Source organism: Lemur catta, chromosome 4, assembly GCF_020740605.2.
Source record: "Lemur catta isolate mLemCat1 chromosome 4, mLemCat1.pri, whole genome shotgun sequence".
Classification (NCBI taxonomy): Eukaryota; Metazoa; Chordata; class Mammalia; order Primates; family Lemuridae; genus Lemur; species Lemur catta.
The window spans coordinates 23194778-23221066 of NC_059131.1; the positions used below are offsets into that span (position 1 = coordinate 23194778).

At 38.9% G+C, this 26289-nt stretch overlaps 1 protein-coding gene across 1 annotated transcript in view; it reads right to left on the reverse strand.

Annotated features, from left to right (window-relative positions):
- The window catches only part of SRD5A2 (steroid 5 alpha-reductase 2), a 36765-nt gene extending 20646 nt beyond the window's left edge, over positions 1-16119 (reverse strand). Inside the window, exon 1 of the mRNA XM_045549337.1 lies at positions 15746-16119. Within this exon, the coding sequence (XP_045405293.1) occupies positions 15746-16026 (281 nt within the window). The 5' untranslated portion in view covers positions 16027-16119. The remainder of the gene's footprint in view (positions 1-15745) is intronic.
- Between the last annotated feature and the right edge of the window lie 10170 nt (positions 16120-26289).

Here is a 26289-nt window from a genome sequence, read left to right on the forward strand (position 1 = left end):
TATTCTATTTTAATGTTAATTGTCTGTCTTTTCCCACAAGAATGTACCCTCCATAAAAAAAGAAATGTTATCTATTCTGTTCACCACTATCTGCAGTGCTTTGAACAGTGCCTGGCACACAATAGACCTGGAATGACTGTTGAATGAATGAAAGAGTCTATCACATGCTATAAATGGTGTATAGCATAGGCATATAGATTTTCAAATTATATCCCATTAAATATACATCATAACTTCCACTTCCAGGAAGTAAACATACTTTTCCCCTATTCCTCCTTCTACACACAAATAAGTCCCTGAACATTATGTATAAAGCAAACTTAAGAAGGTTCTGAAACGTGGGGAGAACAAGGCACACAGGCTAGAGATCTCAGGACTTGAAGAAAAACAAAGTGGTAAGTTTCTTGGGATCCCCCACAGACATGCACTGTTATACCCTAAAAGGTTTATTTTTCCTGGAAATTTCCCTGCATTCAAATCTTTCCCTTTCTCTTAACAAAACCTACCATTCCTTTGTCCCAATCCTTCAGGATAGTCTACTCCCCATTATCCTCTAAGTGATAGCTAAAACCTATGGCCAACAATCTGTTAGAAGTGGAGTACCACATGCTTAGCATCTGTTGTGAGTACATTTGCAATTGATCTTAGGATAATGGAAAAGAGACCCAACTGTCCTTCCCCCCAAAAATCTCTCACCTCAGTCTAGACAGTTGAAGGTAAACACTATCTCCTAAAAGAAAGTTGAGCCTGTCACTCATTCATGCTTTGCACAGTTACTTTAATCGAATAGTAATTGAATGACACTCACTCTTCCCAATGTCAGCTCCACTGTGAGAATAAGAATGGTGATTATGGAGGAGAGAGTCAAGTTTGACAACTGGAGACACTTAGGGAAAGGAGAGCCCTAGGTGTAGTTTTTCGATGTGGAGATTCCCTGCAGCATTTGGTATCCCCAGGAACATTAAGGCCCTACTTTAGTGACAAGAGAAGCAGTTAGAGAAGAACCCTAAAATGGATGTGGAAAAACAGATCATTTTCCCTGGAGCCTTGATGGTCACCTTGCCATGTTGAGAATGATCTCATAAGGTGACTTTGGCTCATCCCCTCCAAGGTGGCAGGTGGGGAATAGTTGGTGATGCCATATTTCATGTTGGCCTCTCCCTAGGATCTATTTGTATTTTTTACCTGGCTCTCTGGAAACATATTTGCCTTAGACCACAGAAGTTACTTGAATGGTAGGAATTTCAGACATATTTCAGGGGCACAGGAAAGAGGTGTTGGGACACATGGTTCTTCGATACCAATCAGAATGTGTTCAGGTAGGCTTAGTCTGTTTATGTGCCCTGGTGATGAATGGTCCTGATAAGAAGCCACCTATCCTGACTGTGTGTGTGTGTGTGTGTCTGTCTGTCTGTCTGTCTGTTGTGTGTATTACTGCTGAGCCAGTGAAGAATCTGAAGCCCACGGAGAGAAGGTAACTTGCCTAAGGCCACACAGCTACAAAGCACAAGGTCCTTTGCTTCAAAATAACTCACTCAGCCAGGCACGGTGGCTCATGCCTGTAATCCCAATACTTTGGGAGGCTGAGGTAGGAGGATTGCTTAAGGCCAGGAGTTCAAGATCTGCCTGGGCAACATAGAGAGACTCCCATCTCTACAAAAAATAATTTTAAAAAATCATTTATCTCCAAGTGAAGGGAAATTGTAACCAACATATACAATTAGGGGGAAAAAAATCTCAGATACCCTTCAAAAGAATCCAGGTCTGGGTTTTGAACATTTTAGTCCAAGGACCTAATTGCATCAACAGTGGCCATTTGTTATATTTGCCACTCAATATTCATTCTCCTTTCTTATGGTAGCTGCCCTGGTTCTTCACCACAGACCCATCTCCTTTCCCAATCTTAGCCCAGTGCTAGGAGGAGTCATCTTCTCCAGACTCCTCAGCCAATGAGAACAGGAGGTAGTCCTATCACACTGGTTGTCTCTGGGATGAGTATGCAACCCAACAAACACCGATAAGGTTTTGCTAACATTTTTTCTAGTACTGTGCATTTTCCATGTGCCTTGAACGTGAGAGGATGTAGGTCATAGATACTACAGCTGTCTTGCCAACACCGAAGGACAGCCTTTCTGAAAATAGGTCCAGAAAAAGTAGAGCCAAAAGCTGGAGAAAGAAACCAGGTCCTGATCGTATCTTTGGAAGCACTGCATCAATCTGGACCTGAAGCTGAAATTTTCCAATTATAAGACTTAATAAATTAGGGTTTCACTTAAGCCTATTAAAATTGGTTTTTCTATCACTTGGAACTGAACAGTCCTAATTAATGTAGCATCACACTGTTTTCTTTTGAAATAAGCATCACACTTTTCTGAGTTTGAAGCCAGAATTAGCCAGGTGTGGTGATGCATACCTCTAATCCCAGCTACTCAGGAGGCCAAGGTGGTAGGATCACCTGAGCCCAGAAATTTCAGGTCAACCTGGGCAACATAGTGAGACCCCATCACAATGGCCAAATCTCCCCCAGCAGCTACCCTGACACCAGATACCCATGTCTCTGCCTTCTGGCTTCCATAAGCTTTTATTCCCTAATGTTTGAGCCTTGAGACTGTTTGAGCTCTAGGTTCTGGACATCACCACTCCAAAAGGAATGACTGACATCTGGAGATACTTAACTAATGCATATAGTGGGGATGAGTTCACCAATACCTGTCTCAGTGATAAGGAGGTTGAAATAGCATATAGTGATGTAGCCAAAAGTCTCACCAAGTAAAATAGCACTTATGACAGAGATATCTTCATGTCTTTCCCTAAGAATGTGCTTTTCCTAACAGACTGCTCTTCTTCCTAGAATAGAAATTATATTTTGCATGAACCTGCAGTTATTCAAGATTAGGAGCAAGGATAGACAAGGTGTAGCAGTTACCTTAAAATATACACTCCTAAGCAGTATGATTTTGAAATCCTTTTACCTTGTCTACCTCCCCTACTCATATCCTCCTGGCCTCTAATTTGGAGACACTCCATCACAAACTTTTCACTTTAGAGGTAGTTTGCCATCTCTCGGGAGCCCTAACCATTGGGTCCGTTCACTGTGTATAGATGGCAGAATGTTGGAGGTGCAATGTTTAACTGTTAACATAGTAGCCATGACTTCATCAGGCAGCCCCAAACTGGTGCATAATGCATGGTACAAGGAATATTTATGTATGTTTTTAATTTTGTAATATTTAGTAAGAGTATATGAAAGGATTGCTACTGTATCAGAAATATTCTGTTGCAATTTAGTCTATCCTCCATGTGTACTAAAGAATATTGCCACCAGAGAACAGAGCCTTCTACAGAAAGTTACCACAGATTTTGCTATTTTGCTTTGTAGATAGATTTTCACTTTTGCCTAAAATCATTTATCCTTCATACCAATTGAAACATCTGACACTATGTAGAAGCTAAAAGTTTAGAGGGAGGGATGGTTTTCTCAAGATCTTCTGCAAGCATTTTATCCTTATATAGAAACTGATAGGCACCTAAGACTGTATTAATGTGTTTGTTACGTATATTTTGCCCAGTGCCATTCATTTGCAATATTATTGCTTTCTTCTTTTATTTCAAAAAACAAGCAGAGAGCTTGCTACTTGTAGATCTTTTGAGCAACACTACATAAACTGATACTTAGTTGATTTAGCTATAGCAGTACAATGATTAGTAATGTAAAAATTAACACAGAAATTAACCTAAGGAATGAAGGGTGCGTTTGTCAAAATATCAAGTAAATTTTTGTTTCTAAAGCATATTTAATGTACATGGTCTAAAGAATGCATTATCCATCCTATATTAAAACAAAATAAAGCACAGATTACCAATTTTTTTATTTCACCCCATTTACCTTGCATAGAGGATTGTTCACTCCTTTTCGACTAAATTATAGTTGTTATGGTGAGTGAGTATTTACTGCAGTTTTGCCTGATGTCAATCATTACACGTCCTTGAGTTAAATTTTTCTACAGCCATGTTGAGGAATAGCACTTTGCATGTGTTTTTGTTTTGTTTTTTTCTTTTTAAATTGAAGTCCTAAACAAAAATTCTTTGTGCTCTAACAAGAGAAGTTGAAATGGTGAAAATAAAAATTTGCTATGCATTTATTCTTTAAGAAAATAAAACAAAACAGACTTCCTGAGTACAAATCTGAAGACTGTCTTTGTGACTATAATACATTTTTTGTAATTTTTTATATCCAACTTGTGTAGAAAGTGCTATTTCTCATGAGCTATTTTTTGAAATTTTAAGCACATTTCTTTAAAAAGGCAGTGGTTTTCCACATTTGATGTGCTAATATTTAGTAAACACTGGCTTTATGGAAGCAGCCTGACTTTTGTAAGCACTGCTTTTTTAACTTATCAGTAAATTGGCTGAGTATTGATTGAGAGATAAGAAAAGCTCCATATTGTATCCATTTGGCTCAGGGAAATTCCTTTGCCTTACCTTTCTTAGAATTTCTGTTGCTGATCAAAAGTTTGAATACCTTTTTGTTAATTAAATATTAGATGATGATTTATCTAGTTCCAGAAAGATACACTATCCAGTTATCTATTGTGAAATTATATTGCAGCAGCTTCAGTGGGTGAAAGTGTCCCATCTGTACCAGTACACAGGCAGGTATCATCACTATTCATTTATTTTTAAATAGTGGCAGCTTGGCATTCAGGTGATATTGAATCTTGCCTCATAGCTTAAGGTATGAAAAAGATTTGAGAGAAGGGGTATCCGTTCTTTCTAGTGAATGGTGGACTAAGTGGTGCAGGGTGGAGGGCTGGAGGGCTAACAGAAGAAAGAGCTCCATTCCTCAAAACAGAGTGACAAGGAACACATTCTGAAACTCAAAGTATTTTCACTTTGGATATTTATTCTCTTGATTGTTTTTTTATTTATACAGTGATTACACCTGGTTGTACACTCTGGATGTCCAAGAAAGGCAGGTATATTATGACTTTGACAAAGACAGAATTATTTTTCTCTGTATAAAGACAGATTTTATTATTACTTTATCAGAGAAGTTAGTCAAATGAAATTGAGATTGGCAGGTGGAGAAAAGCTAGTACGAAGGATGATCCCACAACATTCTTTTACCGTATTGTACGTTTGTGGAAAGATTATAGCTTAAAATATTGAAAGATTTGAGACATAAAAGTTTTCATGGCAGGCAATTCATGTAGTGCATGAGTTGACATAATGAAAATCATCTGATTTTATTTCTACAACTAACAAATCATTCCTCTTCATTTAAACACCTTTTTTTAATTATTACTTCAGTAAGGAAGTAAGAGTCTGAATGGAAGGTCTCACTGTTTTCCAAAGGATTCTGGGAAATTTTTGTATTCAACAGTTGGAAAGCTCTCTTCTATTCTAGTTGATATAACTTCCCTTTTCTGATATAGATGCAGATTTTCTATACAGTTCTGTTACCTTTTTTTAACTGGGATTGTTAACTTTTGTGATGAAATTCAAATAAGATTTCTTGATACCTTGGCTTTCACAATTTATCTTTAAACCCTTGAGCAAGCTGTACACAATTAAGAGATTTCTGACATTTATTCTTACACTAAATGGATCAACTCTAGAATATAGGCATTTTAACTTTACTTCTGTTGGGTTTTGAATCTCTCCAGAGTTGTATGTAGATAGGTTTTATTTCTGTGCACCTAAAGAACTCATTTAGAGAATACTACAAAGTAAAAATGAGAGGAAATAGAAATGTATTTTTTCATGAACATTTTGACACACATTTTATCAAGTTTATTCATTCACCAGTTTCTTACACTGGCTATAACAGTATTTAATTCATAGAGAGGGAAGTATTCATTATTGATATATGGACTTTTCTTTACTCCATCCTTTATAAATGATCAAGGTTTGGGCCACTAAAATTATATTTTTGTCATGGAAAAAATTTCAACCCCTCAAGCCATAATGTTAAACAGAATCTTGGAATATTTTCTTTAAAATTTTTTGAGCAAGCAGATGAAAGCTTATTGCAGAATGCTTGTGTTTTCTTTTCTCTCTGGAACATCAACACCAGTATATTGCTGGTATCTATTATATTAAAAAAATAAAGTATATTTTCACTATCAAAAAAACAAAAACAAAACTCAAAATACATGAAGCAAAAACTGATAGAACTGTAAAGAGAAATAGGCACATCTACAGTTTTAATTGGACATGTCAATATTCTTCTCTTAATAATTGATAGAATAGAAAATCAACAGTATATAGAAGATTTGAAATACACTATCAATCAAATTAATCTATGGACATTTTTAGAATGCTCCTCTTCAGAGTAGTATACATATTGTTTTCACGTTTACACAGAACATTTACCAGGATAGACCAAATTCTGGGCCGTAAAACAAGTTTTAAATTCAGTAAGTTTAAAAAGATATATGAATCACACAAAGTATGCTCTCTGTCCACAATGGAATTAAACTAGAAATTAATCACAGAAAATGTCTGGAAAATTCTCAAACATTTAGAAATTAAAAAACAGTCTTCTAAATAACCCGTGAATAAAAGAAGAAATCAAAAGAAAAATTAAACTATTTTGAAGTGAATTAAAATAGAAACATCAGAATTTGTGAGGTGCCATAAAACAATATGTATGGTGAGATTCATAGCAATAAATGTCCATATTAGAAGAAAGAGAAGTTCTCAATCTATAACCTCAGCTTTCACCTTATGAAACTAGAAAAAAGAGAGTAAGTTAAACCCAAAGTAAGCATAAGAAAGGAATAATAAACATCAAAACAGAAAATAAATAAGAAACAGAAAATCAATAGTGAAACTCAATGAAATCAAAATCTGATTCTTTGAGATCAATAAAATTGATAAAGCTCTAGTCAGATCAGGAAAAAAACTGAGAAGACATAAAAATTACCATTATCAAGAATGAACAAGGTGAGATTCCCACAGATTCAACAGATATTAAAAGGATGTTTGTTTGGACACTTTATCAGGGAACATGATCGAATTTTAAGGTATCTTCAACATCTTAACACAAAGGAGGAACAGAAAATGACAATTTCAGAAGTTGGTAGTATCATAACGGCTAGGTAGGAGAGATCTCACACTCAAAGCATGACTTTTAAAATCCCTCAAAGCAGTGCCTACATATAGGGATGTCTTGATCTCTGTTGAGATTTAATGGCATGGTCAGTTTGTAAGGTACTTCTTAAAATCTTGTAATAGCAATATTATTTCCTCTATTAATTATAGTAGGAGTTAAACCATTAAATACTTTAATAACATTACAAGAGAGAATGTAAACCTAAATATCAGCTATTTACATCACTTTATAGTCCAATCGCTATCAATATTAATTCATACATGTCAACATGCATTTATTCAGTGTACTCTTTAGGTGCTATTTTTTAAATAAATGACCTCATATACTTATTTCCAAACACAGATATAGTCCATGTGGATAATATTTTTGAAGTATACGTGATATTTAATCATATTGATTACTATCAGTCCTCAATTGTAGAGCACTTAAGAAACTCCTAGTGTTCCCCAGTTGTGAGTAGTAACACTATAACATTGTGTAGACTGGATTTCTTTCTTTTGGATTCTTTCCCTTAAGTATTACTCTTGAGTAAAATTGCTGCCCCCTCCCAAAAAGAAATGAATAGTTTTTCAGCTCTTGTTAAATATTGCCAGATTAGCTCCACAGAAAGTTTGAACGATTCTCAGTGACACAAGGCAACACATACATACAATTTTCTCACAGGCCTACCTACATTTTTTTACTTTTTACTGAGGTATAATTAATTATACTTCAATAAAATGTGCAATTTGATAAGTTGCAATATATAAACCCATGAAACCATATCACATCAAAATAATGACCATATCCATCACCACCAAAAGGCTCTTCATACCCTTTGTATTTTCACCCTCCTGTCCCTCCTATATCCTCAAGAAACCACAGATGTACTTTACATCATTATAGATTAGTTTGAATTTCATAGAATTTTATATAAATAGAATCATAAAGCATGCACTCTCTTTGATGGATTTTACCCAGAATAATTACTTTGCTTTTCATCCATGTTGTAGCACACACCAATAGTTCATTTTTTATTGCTGACTAGTATTCCATTATGTAGTTATACTGCAGTGTGGTTGGTATACCCATTCACCTGCTGATCAGCATTGGTGGTGTTTCCAGTTTTTAGCCACTACAAAAAAAGTTGCTGCAAGCATTTGCATACAAGTGCTTGTAGGAACACCTGCTTTTGTTTTTCCTAGAAAAATGCCTAGAAATGGAATCACTAGGTTATATGATAAGTATATGTTTAACTTTGTAAGAAACTTTCAAACTGTTTTCCAAAGTGGTTGCCATTTACATTTCCATCAATAATGTACGAGAGTTCTAGTTCCTCCACACTCTCGCTAACACTTGTTATATTCAGTCTTTTTAATTTTAGCCATTCTAGCAGATACATAGTGGTACTCCATTGCGGTTTAATTTGTATTTCTTTAATGACTAATAATGAGCATCTTTTCATGTTGTTATTTGAAATTCGCATGTTTTCTTTGACAAGGTATATGTTCACATAATTTTTCCCATTTTAAATTTAAGGTACATAGGCAATTCATCGGAGAAAAAATACTATGGCTATCCATATGCAAAAAAAAGAACTTTGATTCATACTTCTAACCCTATAAAAAATGAATTCAAAATCGATCATAGACCTAAATGTAAAACCTAAAACTACAAATACTCTAGAATGAAATATAAGAGAAAATCCTTGTGTCTTTACATTGGACAAAGATTTCTTAGATATAAAACCAAAAGCCTAAGAAAAATTGAAAAGTTAGACTTCACTAAAATTAAAAGTTTTAAAAAGACAGTAAAGATAACAAAAAAGACAAGCCACAAACTGGGAGAAAATATTTGCTAAGCATATATCTGGTAAAATACTTGTATCCAAATACTTGCATTGAATAAAATAAAAACAAGCAACCCAATACACTGCTATGTGGATTTGTTTACCAGATAAGTAATGTCTGGCAAGTACAGAACATTTACTGAGAGACTGAGGCACAGAAGAGGTAAGTTGTGAAGGATAGAAGATCATGTACTGCTGTTACAAGAAGACAAGCAGAGAGAGGCAACAGAGAAATAGTCTGTGCACAGAAAAAGATCTTGAAATGTTTCATGCTTAGATAGACAAAATGTCAAAAACAAATTATCCTGTTTCCTTCCCAGTGACTTCTAGGATCAGCCTTGACAATATGGAACAAGTATAATAGAACAATTTTGCTAATGGCCCAGAGCCTGATTTAAGACTTAGGTAGTAGGATTCGATAGTATGGCATAGATACAGAAGATGTTTGGATTAAAAAGTGGAGAGATATTTCAAGACTGAGTATATGGAGTACAGGGCAATTTTAAGTCATAAATCAGCAAATGGGCCCCTTTTTTAAACAGACATCACATCCCCACCCACAAATCCGGTCCTGCCATCCTTCGAGGACCAGGTCAAGTGCTTGTCTTGCCATCCTCACTCCCATTCACCCCACAATGCTCCGCACTGCAATCGCTTGTGAAATGGCACTAATAATAGTGATTTTCTCAAGAACAAAATGAGATAGCCAGTGTACAGCAAATAACATAGTGCCTGGAACACACAGAGCTCAATAAATATTGGTTTCTCCTTCCCTTCTCTCCCTTCTATAACCAAATGGAAGGCAAATTGCACTGTTGGCCCCAGTTCAGAGGTTTTTAAAATTTAGAGCTCCTATGTTGAGCTGAGTCTCCTTAAAGGCTCCTGGGTTGAGCACAGAAACTTTTTAAACAACTTGAGTCCAGACTTTGATGTCCCCACTGCCACACACGGCAGAGAGTCAACAGCAGAATGGGAAGGACCCCAAGTTCCAGAAACAAGTTACCAGCCTCTGGCAAAAATCAATAGGTAGATAATATTTGTATTCTATGTAGGAATAAAAACATTTTCATGCTCCCTTCCAACTTGCTGAGGGCCTTTCATTAGAGTATCCCTCTGGGTCTTCCCACTCTCCCCCACCTGTTTCTCCTCTGGAAGGCAAAATGAATTACCTGATTGGTTAATGTGAGAGCAGGATCTCTCAAAGGGTGTTTACAGCTCAACCCTTGTTCTGCTGTCTTTTCAGAACAAGCACCACTGGAAGAAGCCTGTGGTTGTCCAGCCATGGTTGTTGCTGAGTATATTCAAAGTACAGTGTTAGGAGGTCCACGTGATTCAAAATCTAAGTCACATTCCCCTAGACAAGCTTTACCAGTAATAGGGTGGTAATTTGTCTCTAGTAGCCTGATTCCTGGGTCTATCTGCCAGTCAGTCTGAACTTGTAGGGGAAAGAGAGGTGCCATTTTAGGGCCCCTTCAAAACTCACCCAGCCATCTGCCCTGTGTCCTGTACACAAACACAGACAAGCCTCTGGACCTTCAGCATGAATGTTTAGTGGCATGCCCATGGTCCTCCTCAGGCCCCTGTCCCCCTCAGGGTACATTTTCCCACCTGCCTGGTACTCTCAGACTGACATTGCCGCCACCAGGTTTCACACCAGGAAGAGTGATAAGCACACAATGATGGTTCTTTCCTGAAAGGCAAGCACCAGGTAGTGTACTTCTTTTGCATCTCCCATACAACCTAGCATACTTCTGAGCATGTATTAATAGAACTCTAATAAAGATCTGAGTACTGAGTTCAAGTTCCACTCTGCCCTTTCCTTGCCACGTAACTTGGTAAATGCCACTTCGCCAATCTAAATCCCTGAATTTCAATCTGAATTCTTTATTTTGGGTTTTTTTTTTAAGTGACAATAAATTAGATTGAAAATGAGCAAGAAGTTGGTCCTTTATTCAATGTGGTAAAAGTGAAATGGTCACGATCTCTGAAGCTTATTTATATTTTTGGCAAACATAGCTATATGTTTTTCAGATGTGCTTATGATGTCATCCCATTTAGAATGAAACCTCCAAGACTCCTACTATTTCCCATAAATGTTCAAATAAAGAACTTTGAACCCATGAATTCTTAGAAAATGATGTTTGCTGTCATGACCCCACTTACATGTAGCAGAAATTTTCTAAAATATGCTGCTTCTTTGCTATACAATTTAACCAAATTCTATTATAGAATTACCAGGGCACTGAATGAATGTAAACCTATACCACTCATAGTTTTCTTAAGGAAGGGTTGGTAAACTATGACCCACAGGCCAAATCTGGCCACTGCCTGTTTTTGTAAATAAAGTTTTATTGAATACAACCACACTCATTTGTTTACCTGTCTGTAGCTGCTTTCCTGCTCCAACAGCAGAGGTGAGTTTTTGCAAGAGAGACTATGATCTGGCTTTTTACAGAAAAAGATTTCTGGCTCTCATTCTAAAAAATCCTTCAGTTAATCTTAAATGATCCAAATTATGCCTCATGAAAGTCCTTAACATGTGATTAAGTGACCACAAGAATGTTGCTCATCTTGCCTGAGCTTTTCTTCTTAATCTGTGGGAGGAGAGATTTGTCTATTGTTCCAATGTAGGCATTAGTTACCATTCTGATTCTTAGCAAATGAGTAGTTTCCTTAGTAAGGTCTGATTATTTCTGAATATTTGGAACATCTGCACCTCTTATGAGGTAAGAGGAGCATTGGCAGGGGTCTATGAGGATACTTATGTTCCAAGTCTCCACTTTGCTCCTGACTCAACCTTTTGCACTTTGCTTCTGTAAAATGAGGAGCCTAGACAGATGAAGACTGTGTTTCCTTATAAGAGATAATTATGATCCAGTGTGTGATGTGCCTTGTGGAAAGCCACATTGGCTGCTACGAAAGCCAAAGGAATGGCATCACAACTGGATTTATAGAGGAGAAAAGACTCAGCCAAGTCTGCTTGGAGGAAATGCTCAGTCTTGAAGGATGAGGAGGAATTGGTGCTCTTGGAGAATGAACTACCCAAGAAAGCAAAAAGGCTTCTTACTGAAGCCATCATTTTATTTGGCTGACTAGGAAAATATTTCAGCATCTAAATCCCAGGAAATATCTCTCTGAATTCAGGCAGACTCTAATGTGTGCATTACACTCTTCTTCTAGATGTGTGTCATCGGAGGTCACACTGTCCAGCACCTTTTCACAATAAAGTCATTTTGGGGGGGGGAATATGTTTCTTTTTCTTTTTCATCAGTTGTCAAGGTCCCATCTAATTCTTGAAAAAGACATCAGCTACCCTGTGCACAATTGGAATGATGCCCACCATACAGGACAGAAAATGAAGATCAATCAGAGTTTGGACAGTCGTTCCACACCTCTAGTCGAGGTCAAGAGGTGAGATAACTCTGACTTCAAACGACCTTGACAGTGGGATTAGGCAATATGCTTAGGCAGCAGTCATTTTCACATGGCTAAGCAATCCAAAAATCCACAACAATAGATTCTGAAGGGAGGAAAGTTATCTGAAGTGACCTAGCCATGCAATCTCAGCAATAATGATTCCTAAGTAATCACTAGCTCTCCCACAATTCCTTCAGTACTGTTGTTGCAAGTAGAGTTCATTCATGCATTCAACAAATTTTAGTGAATATACCTATGTATCAGCACTTTCTATACACTGGGGATATAGCCATAAAGACATGAGACCAAAAGAACCCTAACTCTAAAGCCTACATTCTAGTGTGTCATCCTTGTATTGAGAAAAATGCAATAAGTTTTAACTTCTATCTACTGGGACATATTGCTGTTCTGAACAGGCGCCAACAGACATTTTCCAAAGGATCTGAGCCAAACCTGAGCCATCCTTTCTCCTAAGACCTTGTTCCTCCATCATATTCTTTGTGTCATAGAACACACAGGACAGGAAAAAGCCAAGACAGGTTGATCCTTGTTCCTAATGCACACTCATTATTAAGCCAAATGACTCCAAAACCCTCAAAGCAGATCTATATCAAGACTCTAAACAATGCTCATAACCTTTGAACAACTTCTGGGAATCTTGATTAAAAACATAATCCTAGCTTCTAAACAGAATTTAGATGCAAAAATGCACATCAGAGCATTATTTAACCTAGCCAAAAAAAAAAAAAATTAAATGTCCAACTGTAAATCAATGTATAAATAAATTATTGTTTTTACATGAGATAAAAATAACAAACAGCCATTAAGAAGATATTTACAAAGATTCTATGATAATGTGAGAAAATATTTATTATAAAATGTTAGGTAATCAAGTAGAACAAAAAACTATGTATTCAATATAACAAGCATGTTAAAAATCTACTAAAAAAAATAAAAAGCTTGATGGAAATGTCACAAAACATTCATAGTTAATATACTTTGATATTGAAATTATGAATATTTTCTATTTTTGTATTTTCCATTGTTTCATTAGTAAAAAATAATAATTTAAAATCTAAATATAGTTTTTAAAAAGCAAGGAGGATGAGGTAGTAAGAACAAGTATAAAATAGTTTATTATCATAGCTAAGAGCCTGAAATCTGGATTGATTCAAACTGCCTAGGTTTGAGCTCTGATTCCTCAAGTTATTGTGTGGCCTTGAGGAATCAGAGTTTTTGCCCCAGTTTCCCTCCTGCAAAATGAGGATGATAATAGTGTTTACCTAAACGGGCTGCTAGAAGGATTAGTTAGTAGCTGATTCCCGCAGTGTTTGGCATGGAGTGTAACACCTGGTAAAGCAGTCAAAATGGTAACAAATTCAACACTCCAGTAGCCTCGAGGAAAGAATCCAAACAAGGGAAAAGGCAGGCAAACATTACATTCTGATGCCTCAGGGACAAATAACTCAGAATTGTGCTTTCAGCGGACAATTTTTCCTCAGGCAGAATCAATTCCCATATCCTTTACTAATATTTTCAAATTTCCTCTGAAGAAGATGGATAGTATGTAGATATTCATTTTATGGGTAATTACTTCCTTATTTTTTAAATATGTGCTGGTCATAATTTATTGTGCAAAGTGCCTTTTGATTTTAAAAACAAGCCTAAAAATCATGTTAGTAGGATTGTCAGAAAACACTAATTATTATTCTAAGATGAAATGCCCTCATAAAAATATTTATGAGGTGTTTACGGTGCTAACAGACAGTAGTTAACTTGAAGACAAAAGCAGTTGTCCATAAAATCATATTTTTCTGTCAAATGTCTGTTCCAAACTCAGTTAAATCAAAAGCTTGTCTCTTTTCTCCTCCACCCAACATCCTTCTTTCTGTGCAGATGAAACCACCTAAATCTGGGTAAAATAAAGTGATTGATAACTAGCCTGGAACCTTGTTCACAACAGGCTTTTAGTAAATATTTGTTGAAAGGATACAAATTTTAGTTCTTATTGCTTGTCACTACTCACTTTTTTATAAGAATGAGAATTCAGTTAAGATTGCATAAATTTTAAATCTTGACTTATAAAGAAGATTCAGAGGTTAATAGGGGATTAAAGAAAGAGAGGTTGAAATTTGTGTTTCTGACACTTCCTTCCCCAAAAAATGAGGCATCACTTTTTCTCTATGAGAGGATTATGCCTTTCAGCTTCCAGAGGCACTTTACCCTAATTTCCAACGTAAATTTCCTTGCTCTTTTCACCCTAGGAATCCTCTACTCAAAATAAGGCAGTGCTTCTGTTCAAGGTTTTGATTTGGTTTGGCAACTTTTCTCTGTCCAGGGACTGTTATCTCCTACTTAAAATGGTTAAAAGGCTTGGAACCACAGAGATCCATAGGCTCAGATTTGAATCTTGCTGGGCAGTGGCTGTATCATCTTCCTTCAATCACGTAACCTTACTCAGCCTGTCTCTTTGTAAAGTAGACACAATAAATACATATCTCACAAGGTTACAGTAGGGCTAAATGAGATCATAGTAAATGATTGGGCACGGTAGGCAATAATGTGTTCTTCCCTTCTCCTGTGAGACTTTACTGGGGCTCGACAATCTTTCTCTGTCTGAATCCTTATATCCCCTGGTCTCCTTCCTGTCTTTCCGTCCCAGACAAGGACGCAAGGTTCTCCTGAACTCGTGATTTTTAATCTAGAAAAACATTTCAGCTCTGAGTTTGACCCACTCACAATTCGAGTCCCAGGGAAACTGGAGCGGCAGGTGAGTTGGTGGTGAGCCTGGTCCCCTTGGGGTGGGGACTAAGAAGTGGGGCTCTCGCTGAAGCCAGTGGGGTCCCAACGCATTCTCTTTCCCACCTTTGAAGTGCAGAGCCCGGGATCTGTCCACCTCCCTCCGCAGACCAACAAAGACTAAGTTGATCAGAACCCCTGAACTGAGTTTCCTTCAGGAGGTGCCAACACTAAGACTCTTCCAAGATCCCAGAACCAACCTGCCCCCCACCCTGCAAGGGAAAGGGGAAAAAAGAAAGAGAAGGGGGGCGGGGGGCGAGACGGCCCAGATGAGCGCAGGCTGCGCGCGGGTGGACAGGGGAGAGTGCTGGCCAGTAGCTCTGCCCGAGCTGAGCTTTCCGGCTCGCCTGCCGCCCGCGGGGCCTCCCTTCCAGCAGCCGGAGGATTTGGAGCGGCCGAGAGGGGCGCGGGGCCCGGGGTGGTGACGGTCGCGCCTGTCCCGCAGCCGCTTCCCAGCGGGCCGGCACGCAGCCCCCGCCCGGCCCCGCCAGGCGCGCCGCACCAGCCCGCTCGCCGCTCCCCGCAGCCGTCTGCGCTGCCTCCGCGGCGTCCGCGCCGCGCTCCGCCGGCGGGGGAAACACTACCTGTGGAAGTAATGCGCGCAGAAGAGGCCCAGAAGCACAGTCCCGGGCGACCCGAAGAGGGAGCAGGGCTGCCAGGCGAGGATGCCCGCGGGCACCGCGAAGGCGGGCAGCTCCTGCAGGAACCAGGCGGCGCCGGCGGGCAGGCGGGTAGCCGAGGGCGTCAGGCTCTCGGTGTACTTCCCGTAGCCGGAGGGCTTCGCGAGGTACAGCGTCAGTGCCCCCAAGGCAGCTAAAGTGGCGCTGCCTGCCAGCACTGGGCTCTGCTGGCACCGACCCGACATCGCGCCGCGTTCCCCGCCAGCGGCTGCTGCCCACGTAGAGGCGAGCGCGGACCCCACGGCCCCTTATGTAGCTCGAGACACCACCCTGCGTCCGCCCCTTCGGCCTTGGCTCCCGCCCCTCCATCCTGCCTCCCACCCCAGCCGGCCCGGGCCCGGCTCAGCAGCGATGCCTTTTTCCCAGGGCTGGCGCTCTGGGATGCGGCCAGGACAGAGGGGCAGGACGAAGGCTTTCGCGGTGCCAAAAGGTGTCCTGGGCCCCCGCCTCCGCCCGCGCGCCGGTCCTCTCCGCCACTTGCCACTCGTCTCCCCTTAGGCGGCACTGCCACCCGGCACTCCCGCTCCCACCCGTCTCCCCTTGGGCACCACTTGCCACTCGCCTCCCCTTAGGGTCCCCTCCGTGACTTGTTCCTCACCCATCAAGCTCTGATGTTGCAACTTCTGGAACTAAGAAACGGGAAGACAACCCCACTGGGACGGGACGATTCAGCTGGGGTCGTCCTCCCGCCACAGCACACACTCCCTGGGCCGTCGCCACGCAGCCCCCACCCTCAAACCCCCAAGCCAGGATCTCCCCGACCCCTCGGGTTCCTTAGCGGCTTCGCTCCCCGCAGCTCCCGCCCAGGCCTGCGGCCTTCCTTCGACCCTGGGCCGGACGTCCTGGCGCTGCAAGCGTCCGCCAGCCCTTGTGCGCTGGGGTGCCACGCTCCTTAGCCACTCGGAATCGGTGCCAGCTCTGCCCCACCACGCCCCCCAGGCAGGTACCGGCCTCTCCCGGGCCCTAATTCCTGAGTCGTCTCTGTGCCTCCCCGCGTGCGTCCCTGGGCCATTCGCCTTGGTCAAAGAGGCGCGCCGGCTGAGCTCTGGTGCTGACGCACGGGTGGGGCCGGGACTAGCGGTCCCGTCCTTCCGCCCCAGACTGGGAGGGGCCCAGACTCGGGCTAAAATCTGGGGCTTCTCCCGCGGGCTGCTCTTTCCCAGCTCTTGGAGCCGCTGAGCCGGTTTCCCAAGGTGGTGGCGTTGGCGATGCCGCTGCTCTCGGAACCCCCGTCTAGCCATGGCACATCCAGACGAGGTTCTTCCTCTCTTCCATCTCCCGCCTTTTTCTCATCCTCCACCCTTCGTTTTCCTACCTCTCCCCTTCTCTGATTCAGCATCCAGATCTCCTTGGCTGCCTCCTCCTCTGTTTTCTACCCCTTCTTTTTCTCTCTTCCTTCTTCCTTCTACCTGGCTTTCTCCTTGCGGGTTGACCTCCTCTTCCCACCTGATGTTTACCTCACTCTTCCATCTTCTTGTGCCACTTTCCTTCATTACTTTATCCCTGTCTTCTCCTCTGGTCCCTACTTGGGGCTCCACTTCAGTCCTTCTCACGTTTCACTCTCCCCTTACTTTGGAGCTTTCTTCTTCCTTCTCCCTTATCTCCAACTCACCGGCTCTCAGGGACCCCCGTCAGTATTTCCCCAAGCACTCCTGCCCGTCATGCCAGCTGTTCCGGTGAAAGGCGCACTCCCTCATCTGCTGCAGTTTGGGGTTATCTCCTGACTCCTGGGGCACCTGGTATATGGTGATGCTTTAGTGCTACAGGGTACCCTCTGCTTTCTGACCAAGAGGTATTTGTCATCTCCCAGTTGGGTTAAAAATTAAATATTCATAGTAATCATGCTTCAGTTTTTAATTGATCACGACATACAATCACTCATGTGAATGAAGTATTTTCCATAGAATAACCAGGTGTCAGCCACCACAGCTGCCTCCAGCTGTTTTTGCACTGGCTTTACAGTGCAGGTCCAATCGCAGCTTCCTCGGCTACTACCTGCTTATTGAGGACGCCCAAATTTAGATCTCCAACAAAGCCCTGAGCTGCGCTGCCAGAAAACTCCACTTGGATGCCCTTCAGAGATCTAAAATCATCACCTTGCTCAAAACTGAGCCCATTTATCTCCCCTCCACCCCACCCACATCCAAATCCTCCCTCTATGTTCCTGGTTGTTACCTCTTCTCCCAATAGCCACAGCCTCCCTGGAAAGCTGGCTTGTAGGCTCAGGAAACTAGAGATCCCATGATGCCATGAAGCATTATAAGAACAAGCAGTGTGACATTTCCAACCCAGTTCAATGGAATAACTTTTTTTAAATGAAATTTCTCCCACCTCAATTTCCTCCTCTTTAAGTTTCTTCTAACTTTGCCCAATTTTGGTCTTCATTATCTTTCTTCCACTACTTTAACAGTTAGCTTTTGCTGAATAACACACTACCTTAAAAACCAATGGCATAATAAAACCAATCATCATCAGCTTATGCATCTGTGGGTTGGCTCAGGTGTCAACTAATCTAAGCTGGACTTTGCTGATCTTGACTGTGCTCATTCATTCACCTTTGGAGCAACTTAGCGCCCAGCTCCAGGCAGAAATTCATAACTACACTACAATAAATGGTAAAGAAAGTTCTACTGGCTGAAAGGAAAACATATCTGATGAAAATATGGCTCCTCAGCAAAACAACATAGAGGGTCAGAAATGCACATTGGGTAAATGAAAAAAAAAACAACCTATTTTTGCCTATTTCTTCTTAATATTCTTTAATCAATATGTTATAGATTGAATGGTTGTGTCCTCCCAAATTCATATGATGAAATCTTTATCCCCAATGTGATGGTTTTAGAAAGTGGAGCTTTGGGGAGGTCATTAGCTCATGAGAGTAGAGTCCTCATGAATGGCCATAGTGCCCGTATAAGAAGAAAGATGATATCTCTCTCTCTCCCTCTCTCTGTCTGTGTCTCTCCCCCCTCCCTCCCCATGTAAGGATACAATGAGAAGAGAGCCACCTACAGAAAGATGTGCCTTCACCAGATACTGGATCTGCTGGCACCTTGATCTTGGGATTCCCAGACTCTAAAACTATGAGAAATAAATATGTTGTTAAACAACCCAGTCTATAGTATTCCATTGTAGCATCTTCAACTAAGATACTATATAAGTTTGTATAATTTTATTATGGCATTGTTTTATAAAATTTATAATGCATATTGATGCACAACACATACAATGATAACATAAAGGACAGAGAGATGCAAATTTATAAAGTTTCTAGATTTCTATTTTTTATGTGAAGTAGTGTATTACAGCTATAACTACACAGTGAAAGTTTTGAATGTATACTGAAATCCCCAAGGCACCCCTATAAAAATAATAACTATGAATTCAACAGAAAATTAAGACAAAATCCAAAAAATAATCAAGTAATACAAAGGGGGAAAGGAAAAAAGTAAAAGAACAAAACACAGAAGAAATCAATGGTTGGAATGGCTTAAAAGAGGACTATCTCTATTTGCATATGACATTATCTTATTTATAAAACACTAAAACTAACTATTAGAATAAACCAATTCAGCAAGGTTATAAAATACAGGATCAATATACAAATCGATTGTATTCCTATATACTGGCAATGCAAATCTGAAATAAAATAACACAATCCATTTACAAAAGCACCAAAGAGAACAAAAACATAGAAATTTAACAAAAGTAATGCAGGCAGGGGACGATTAAGCCAGGGCACTTGGAAGTAGCTGCCCCACCTCTGACAAAGTGTCTAGCATACCTAGGCTTCCGTGGAGCTTGGGGCTCACACCTTTCCCTCCAAAAAGACACAGCAAGCACTTTTGTGTGCCCAAAGTATAAAAGTTACTGCCTCCCCTGAGGAAGGGAAAAGCTAGCAGTCCTCTCCTTGAGCTGCCCAGAGGCTACCTTCCCTGGAGGCAAGTCCCTGGCATAGCCACACCTCCCCTACTGGTGCATTTCAGCCAAAGCCCACAGCCAGTCTGGTAGCCCTACACACTGTGGGTTGAGCTGCCTCTACCACCTCTGCTGCTGCCGGGCTGAGATGGGAGCTGGGAATCTGGGCACTTTTGTGCCCCCAAAGGACAGACACTACTGTCACTGCTGAGAAATGTAGTATGAATGGTTGTGTGTCCCACAACTGCCTGCCTTGCTAATCTCAAGAGGGGTCCACCCCTCCTGTCACAGGTTCACATTACATCCACCCTACTCCTGCCTGAGCATTCTTCTGGAGCAGAAGATCACCATATCCTGCACTATCACAGCCAGGGCCTGAAACCAGGGAGGGCAAGTTTGCCAGCTCAGTTTTGGTCTGGTCCCTCCAGGATTCAAGCATGCCATCCAGGGCCTTGGGAACTGGGGAATACTTAACCTAGTCCATAACTTCTGGCACCTGAACACCCTCCTAGGGGTCTGAGGTCCAACCGACCCAAATTGCCAGCAACACTACAGTGGGTACCTACCTTCCCAAGCCAAAAGGCAGTGTACCTCATCATTTCTACTGAGCAACAGAATTCCTGGCAGAGGAGAACACATGAACCACAGAGCTATCTGTTTTGAGCTGAGGGAAGATGAGAAACCAGAATAAGAACTCTGGCAATATGAAAAAGCAGGCTGTTTTGACATCCCAAAAAGATCACACTAGTTCTCCAATAATGGATTCCAACCAAAAGGAAATTTTTGAAATGTCAGATATGGAATTCAAAATATGGATCTCAAATAAGCTTGATAGGATCAATGAGAAAGTTGAAAATTAACACAAAGAAATCAAAAATATAATTTAGGACATGAATGAAATATTCAATAAAGAGACATATTTTAAAAAATAACAGAACTTCTGGAAACGAAACAGTCATTTAGAGAATTTCAAAATACAGTGGAAAGTTTTAACAACAGGCAAAACCAAGCAGAAGAAAGAATTTCAGAGCTTAATGACAAGGCTTCTGAATTAACCCACTCAGTCAAAAATTAAAAATAATAATAATAATAGAGAGAAATGAAGAAAGTTCCAAAATATAGGATATGTAGAATGTCCAAAGAATAAAAATCATAAGTATCCTTAAAGGAGAAGAATAAAAAGCAAAAAGCATGGAAAACTTATTTGAGAGAATAATGGAGGAAAACTTTGCTAGAGATTTAAATATCCAGATACAAGAAAGTCATCAAATTCCTGGAAGATTCATTGCAAATAGGACATCACCAAGGCTCATCAGTATGACCAAAGTTAAGGGGAAAGAGAAACTCCTACAAGCTATGAGATGAAGGTGTCAAGTAACTTACAAAGGAAAACCTATCAGACTAACAGCAGATGTCTCAGCAGAAACTTTACAAACAAGAATGAATTGGGGTTCCATCTTTAGTACTGTTAAATAGAATAACTGTCAGCCAAGAATTTTGTATCATGCAAAACTATGTTTCATAGATGAAGAAATGCAATCTTTCCCAGATAAGCAAACACTAAGGGAATTTGTCAACACTAGACCTGCCCTATAAGAAATGCTCAAAAGTACTCTAAACTCCAAAAAGAATAGTCAGTACTCACCAGTGTAAAAAATCACAACTCTTATAAAATAATAACACAAAGAAGAAGACAAAGCAACTAGGTAACAATAAACATGATAACTGGAACAGTATCTCACTCATCAATATTAACATTAAATTTAAATGGCCTAAATACCCCATTTAAAAGATATAGTTTGACAGAATGGATTAAAAAAATACAACCCAAATATCTGCTGTCTTTATGAAACACATGTAAGTCATAAAGAGTCTCATGGACTCAAGGTAAAGGGGTGGAAAAAAATATTACATGAAAATGGAAACCAAAAGCAAGCAGGAGTAGCTTATATCAGATAAAACAGACTTTAAATCAACAACAGTAAAAAAAAGCAAAAGATGGTCATTAGGTATTGATAAAGGCATTCATTCAATAAGAAGATATAAAAATCTATATATGATTGTGTATATATGATTTTATATATATATACAGAATCATATATGATTATATATATATACACACACACACCCCTAACACCAGAGCTCCCAGATTCATAAAAAAAATACTACTAGACCTAAGAAATGAAATAAACAACAATGTAATAATAGCGGGAGAATTCAACACTCCACTGACAGAATTAGACAGATCATAGAGGCAGAAAATTAACAAACGCTGTACTTAAATGAGATTCTAGAACAAATGGACCTAAAAGATGCTTACAGAACATTCCACCCCAAAATTGCAGAATATACATTCTTTTCATAAGCATATGGCATATTTTCTAAGATAGACTATATGTTAGACCTCAAAACAAATCTCAGAAAATATAAAAAAATCTAAATCATACCATGTATTTTCTCAGACCATAGTGAAATAAAATTAGAAATCAATTCCAAGAGGAACTCTCAAAACTACACAAATACATGGAAATTAAACCACCTGTTGCTGAACAATCCTTGAGTTATTGACAAAATCAAGACAGAAATCAAAAAATTTTTTTAATTGAATGACAAAGGCAACACAAACTTCCAATATCTATAGGATACAGAGAAAGCAGTGCTAAGGGGAAAATTCATAGCCTTAAATGCTTACAACAAAAAGACAGAAAGATCACAAATTAACAACCTAATGTAGCACCTCAAGGAACTACAAAAATAAGAAACCAAACCCAAAGGTTTGAAAGAAATAAGAAGGCTGAGAGCAGAACTAAATGAAATGGAAACAAAAAAAAAATTGATAAAAGATCAATGTAATAAAAAGTTGGCTCTTTGAAAAGATAAACAAAATCAATAGACCACTAGCCAAACTAATCAGAAATAGAAGAGAAAGGACTCAAATAAGCTCAATCAGAAATGAAAAAGGAGTCATTACAACTGATACTACAGAAATACAAAATATTATTCATGACCATTATAAAAATCCCTATGCATAAACTAGAAAACCTAGAGGAAATGGATAAATTCTTAGAAACACACAATCTCTCAAGCCTGAATCAGGAAGAAATAGAAATCCTGAACAAAACAATGAGTAGCAAGATTTAAACAGTAATAAAAAATCTACCAAAATAAAGCACCGGCCCAGACAGATTCACAGCCAAATTCCAACAGACCTATGAAGAAGAACTGGCACCCATTCTACTGAAACTGTCCCATAACATTGAGAAGGAGGGAACCCTCCCTAATTCATCCTGCAAAGCCAGTATCACCTTGATACCAAAGCCAGAAAAGGACCCCCCAAAAAAAGGAAAACCACAAACCAATATCTCTTATAAACATTGACGCAAAAATCTTCAACAAGATACTATCAAACCAAACTCAACGGCACATCAAGAAGAGAATCCACCATGATCGAGTGGGTTTCATCCCAGGGATGCAAGATGTTTCAACATGTGCAAATCAATAAATGTGATTCTTCACATAAACAGAAGTAAAAATGAAGGCCATATGATCATCTCCATAGAAGCAGAAAAGGTATTTGATAAAATCCAGCACCACTTCATGATTTTTATCATGAAGTGATAAGGTTTTTACCTCAAAAAACTAGGCATAGAAGAAACAAGCCTTAAAATAATAAAAGCTATATATGACAAACCCACAGCCAACACCATACTGAATGGGGAAAAATGGAAAGCACTCCCCCTAATAACTGGAACAAGACAAAGCTTCCCAGTGTTACCACTTTCTATTCAATACAATACTGGAAGTCCTAGTCAGAGCATTCAGGCAAGAGAAAGAAATAAAGGAAATCTAAATTGAGAAAAAGGAGGTCAAATTACATTGTGGTTTTGATTGACATATCTCTGATGATTAGTGATAAGGAGCATTTTCCATATACCTGTTGGCCATTTGTGTGTCTTCTTCTAAGAAATGCTCTGTTCAGATCTTTTGCTCATTTGCTCATTTTTAATTGGATTACTTGGGTTTTTTTTTATTGAGTTGTTTGAGCTCCTTATATAGTCTGGTTATTAATCCTTTGTCAAATAGGTAGTTTGCAAATATTTTCTCTGATTCTGTGGGTTATCTCTGCACTTTTTTTATTGTATCCTTTGTTCTGCAGAAGTAAATTCTCTATTGTTGCTTTGGTTGCCTATACTTTCGAGATCTTACACAAAAAATCTTTGCCCAGACCAACATCTTGGAGTGTTTCCCCAATATTTTCTTCTAGTAGTTTCATAATTTCAGATCTTAGATTTAAGTCTTTAATCCACTTTGATTTGATTTTTGGGTATGGTGAAAGAGAGGTCTAGTTCCATTCTTCTACATATAGTGATCCAGTCTCCCCAGTACAATTTATTGAAAAGACTGTCCTTTCCCCATTGCATATTCTTGGTGCCTTTGTTGAAGATAGGTTGGTTGTAAACATGTGGATTTATGTCTGGGTTCTCTATTCTATTCCATTGGTTAATGTGCCTGTTTTTATGCTAGTACCATGCTGTTTTGGTTACTACAGCTTTGTAGTAAATCTTGAAGTCAGGTAGTGTGATGCCTCCAGCTTTGCTCTTCTTGCTCAGGATTGCTTCAGTTATTTGGGGTCTCTTGTGGGTCCATATAAATTTTAGAATTTTTTTCTATTTCTGTGAAGAGTGTCATTGTTATTTTCCTAGGGATTGAATTAAATCTATAAATTGCTTTGGGCAGTATTGTCATTTTAACAGTATTAATTCTTCCAATCCATAAGCCTGGAATATCTTTCCATTTTTTGTGTCCTCTTTTATTTTTTTCATCAGAGTTTCATAGTTTTTCTTGTATAGTTCTTTCATTTATTTGGTTAGTTACTAGGTATTTTATAATTTTTTTAGCCATTGTAAATGGGATTTCTTTTTTTAATTTCCTTTTCAGATTGTTTGCTATTGGTGTGTATAAATGCTACTGATTTTTGTATGTTGCTTTTGTATCCTGCAAATTTTCTGAATTTGTTTATTAGTTCTAATAGTCTTTTGGCAGAGTCTTAAATTTTTGTAGGTATAAGATCATGTCATCTGCAAACAAAGCTAGTTTTGACTTCTTCCTTTCCAATTTTAATTTCCTTTATTTTTTTCTCTTGCCTAATTGTTCTGGCCAGGACATCCAATATTATATTGAATAATAGTGGTTAAAGTGGGCATTCTTGTCTTGTTCCAGTCCTTAGAGAAAAGGTCTTCAATTTTTTGCTGTTCAGTATAATAATATTAGCCGTGGGTTTGTCATGTATAGCCTTTTTGGGGGGTATGTTCCTTCTATACCCATCTTGACAAGATACTCTATCATAAAGGGATGTTGAATTTTAGCAAATACTTTTTTGGCATCTATTGAAATAATCATATGATTTTTTCTTGATTCTGTTAATGTGACATATCACATTTATTGATTTGCATATGTTAAACCATTCTTGCATCCCTGAGATTAATCCCACTTGATCATGGTGAATGCTTTGATGAATTTGGTTTGCTAGTATTTTGTTGAAGATTTTTGCATCTGTGTTCATCAGTGACATTGGCCTGTAGTTTTGTTGTTGTTGTTGTGGTGGTGGTGGTGGTATCCTTGTCTGGTTTTGGAATCAGGGCAATGCTGGCTTCATGAATTAGTTTGGAAGTATTCCCTCCTCTTCAATTTTTTTGAAGAGTTTTACTAGGATTGATATTAGCTCCTTTTAAATGTTTGGTAGATACAGCAGTGGATCCATCAGGTCCTGGGCTTTTCTTTGATAGAAGACATTTTATTATGGCTTCAATCTTTTTACCCATTATTAGTTTGTTGAGGTTTTCTGTTTCTTAATGGTTCAATCTAGGTGGGTTGCATGTGTGCATTTCTTCTAGGTTTCTCAATATGTTGGTGTATAGTTGTTCATTAATAGTTTATAATGATTTTTTATATTTTTGAGACCTCAGTTTTAATTTCTGATTTTATTTATTTATTTTGCTCTTAGTTATGTTAGCTAAAGGTTTGTTGATTTTGTTTATCTTTTTGAACAAACAACTTTCACTTTGCTTGTTTTCTGGTTGTTTTTAGACTCTTCCTTTCTTTCTCTCTTCCTTTGTGATTAAGTGATTACCTCTGGTAGTAGGCTTTAATTTGTAGTTTTTTATTTTTAGTGAATCTATTATAGGTTTTTGCACTATGGCTACCATGAGACTTATAAAAAAATCTTATAAATATAATAAGTTATTTTAAACAGATGGCAACTTATCTTAGATCACAAATAGAAGAATAGAAACAGTAAGGTAAAAAAACACACAAAATTATCTACATATTTTCTCCATCCCCCCACATTTTCACTTTTAGTTGTCTCAATTTACATATTACTATAGTACCTATCTCTTAACAGGTTGAATAGTTATTGTTTTTGATAGATTTGTCTTTTGAAGGACTTCACACTAGAGCTATGAGTGAATCACACACCACAAATACATCAATAGAGTATTCTGGGTTTGTTCATGTATTTAATTTTACCAGTA